This window comes from Pundamilia nyererei, unplaced genomic scaffold (assembly GCF_000239375.1).
Source record: "Pundamilia nyererei isolate P.nyererei 1_Seehausen unplaced genomic scaffold, PunNye1.0 scaffold00048, whole genome shotgun sequence".
In the NCBI taxonomy this organism is placed as follows: domain Eukaryota; kingdom Metazoa; phylum Chordata; class Actinopteri; order Cichliformes; family Cichlidae; genus Pundamilia; species Pundamilia nyererei.
Window position 1 is genome coordinate 1,076,769 of NW_005187449.1, and position 3,243 is coordinate 1,080,011.

Sequence of the window (3,243 nt, forward strand, 5' to 3'; positions counted from 1 at the left end):
TTTCCAAACCAACTTCATTCTAAGCCAAAGACTAGAAAATATGGTGAAGCATATCTGCCCTTTGGTGTCACCTGCGCAAGTGCAGAGGTAGGTCTCCCCTGCATCGGGAGCACGCACCGGGCTCTCCAAATCACGGACAAATAGTATCCCACATTCTTGATTTTTAGTTCACAAACACTTCTTGTAATGACTAACTACTCCTGACATTTTGGAGATGTTAGCTCTTTATACAGTGAAGTTACAGTGGGATACAAATAATATCAGGCTGATCCTGCCACGATTTGTTCCCCCGGTTCAAATCACGGACAAACAGCATCCAACAGTTGTTTATGTTTTTAAACCCATTTTGCACAGAGAGGCATTTTTTGAAAAATGTATTGATAGCAATGTTGAATATTATTACACAGGGAAAAACAACTACAAGTAAAATAATCACACCGTGAGCTTCTGCCTTCCTAAATGGAGAGACAGTTACTGCGTGTGTAAGTGTGTAAAACCTGCAGATAGTCAGATTAACAGTATTGTGTCTCTATCTGCCATTCTGCAATTCATCTCATGTAAACAATAATGTGGCGCACAGCGTGACGTGAAAAAAGGCACATACCTTTAACACTGCGTGACGAACTCTGTATTCCTCATCCACACGTAAACACAAAAAATCTCCGTTTTCGGTGATTCGAAACGCCGTTTACGTGTGGACGAAACAGTTGCGTTTTCAAAAATACCCCGTGCAGGTGTGGACGTAGCGCAAAACAGTTAGTAGTTTATTTTATTACCTGTAATTTAGGGGGGGGGGGACGACATTTTTCTTGTAAAACAAAGGGGGTCTAGCAAAGTTTTGGAACCACTGCTATACATTTTCTGATTTTAAATTCAGATAAAACTGAGGTTATTGTACTTGGCCCTATAAAATCTTAGTGTCTTACCAGACACTTAATCTAGATGGCATTACCTTGGCCTCCAGTAACACTGTGAGGAACCTTGGAGTCATTTTGACCAGGATATGTCCTTCAATGCACATATTAAACACATATGTAGGACTGCTTTCTTCCATTTGTATAATATTTCTAAAATTAGAAATAGCCTGTCTCAGAGTCACGCTGAAAGATTAGTTCATACATTAATTACTTCTAGCTCGGACTACTGTTATTCATTATTATCAGGATGTCCTAAAAACTCCCTGAAAAGGCTTCAGTTAATCAAAAATGCTGCAGCAAGAGTACTGACAGGGACTAGAATGCATATTTCTCTTCTCTATATTGGTTTCTCTTCATTGGCTTCCTGTTAAATAAAGAATCAGATTGCTGGGGTTATCTTTGTATTACTGTTGAATCTTTATCTAACAATATAAAGTGCCTCAAGGTGACTGTTTTTGTGATTATATTTATATATTTATATATATTCATATTATTATATTGCAATATAATTAAAACTGAATTGAAGTTGCTACATTTAATCTGCTTTTAGTATAATCTGAGGCAAGTTCAGAAATGCCTTTCTTGTCTAGTTTTATCAGCACAGGAGGAGTTGAAGGCTTTCACGGGCTGCTGTTCATGGCCTCTGTCCATGGTACTGAATGAGAGCTGCGGTAAGATGAGTTAGATTTATATAAGCCATGATCACATGCTACAAATATCATTGCTATTGACGGTAAAGAGCTTACACAACACAGTAGTTTGTTTTGGAAAACTACCACATACTCTGACCATCTCACACAAATACACAAACAAAATGCAGCTAGGAGTGGTTGGGAGTGTTTTATTAGCTGAGCTCCTTTGGTTGCTATGATACACGATATCCACAAAAGTAAAGTGTTGCATGAACTCCACTCCACCTGACTGCTGCTTAACTGTTACACCCACAGGGAAACAAAATGCCACTTTAATCATGATCTTCCGCATAATTACTCTGGTAGTTTGGGGATTTAATTTTGCTACAGGCAGTACTAACGTCTCCTCCATTGTTGCTTAGCATTCAATGGTTGGACAGTGTAGTTTTTGTCTTGCCCCTCCTAAACTGTGATTGGACAGCTGGGTTTTCCCAGAAGGTCAAAAATTTTCAACTCTCGGTGACCATAAACATAAAAAAAAAATTAAAACTTTCCCTGCTTCTGAGAAAAAACCAAAACAACACAAAACACACTGTAAACAGACCCTCATTCCTAAAACATCGATTAGTATGCACAAAAAATAGATCCCGTTAAATGCAGTCTTTCCTTCTCATTGGATGTGTTTTTCCTAATTTTGTGAACACACTAATACGTTCAGTTAGCATGTCAGCTTTAGGATTTCTGTCATTGCACATGTTCATATGGCTTCATGAATTCATAAATATCACCATATGTTGTTTTGTTACTTGGAAACAGAGGAAACATTATATTTAATAGCTTACAGCTGCACATGCTCATTTCGTAAATATTAATTGTCATGTCCATGCAGGACACATTAGTTATATAAACAACTGTCCCTGCTGACATCTTTGTAAAGTGCTAATAATCTCTGTGTTGGTGGAAATGAACAGCGCATGTTATATTAAAAATGATACTTGCATGAACATTGCTGGAGCAGGGTAATAAAATGTTTAAAGATCAACTGTAATGTTTTTGTTTTTTCTATTTTTGTTGGATTTGTGGCAAATCAGAGAAACTTCCCTACACTCGAAGGCTGAGATTTACATACACTCTTTGTTTTCCTTCTGTTGTTATTATTAAAATATGGAAATAAACATGGTATCTGCAAAGGTCTGTCTCTGCAATTTGCATGTATTAATGGTTTTCCTTTATGACTGGAATCAGCTAATTAGTATGTATAAAAGCCTCACTCTAGATCACTGCACAATTCCTTCAGAGAGCAGATTAATTTTGCTTAATGACACTGTGCATTTTCCCTGCTCTGAAAAGCCCGGCTCTCAGAAAGTGATATGATAATGGAAAATGGATGGAAGAGGCCGACCTGATTCACGGAGATGAAAGATTTCTCTGCAGCTAATTAGCTGCTAATTATACCGGGGCACTTCAGCAGCGACTGGCTGAGTAATGACATACTACTACAGATTAATTTTAGGTGTTCTCTGTGTGTGTGTGTGTGTGTGTGTGTGTGTGTGTGTGTGTGTGTGTGTAGGTGTGTGTGTGTGTGTGTGTGTAGGTGTTGCTTTCCATTTACCCTCCAGCTCCAAAAAGTTGGCACAGAGCCAGCGGCGAGCAGCCATGCAGTCGTGGAGGTCGTTGAGGGTGAAGAGGTTGGA

The 3,243-nt window shown here is 38.5% G+C and overlaps 1 protein-coding gene across 1 annotated transcript in view; it reads right to left on the reverse strand.

Annotated features, from left to right (window-relative positions):
- Positions 1–3,237, reverse strand: part of LOC102192695 (cilia- and flagella-associated protein 61-like) — a 14,145-nt gene extending 10,908 nt beyond the window's left edge. The window contains exon 1 of the mRNA XM_005732729.1: positions 3,162–3,237. Coding sequence (XP_005732786.1) covers positions 3,162–3,207 — 46 coding nt within the window. The 5' untranslated portion in view covers positions 3,208–3,237. The remainder of the gene's footprint in view (positions 1–3,161) is intronic.
- Between the last annotated feature and the right edge of the window lie 6 nt (positions 3,238–3,243).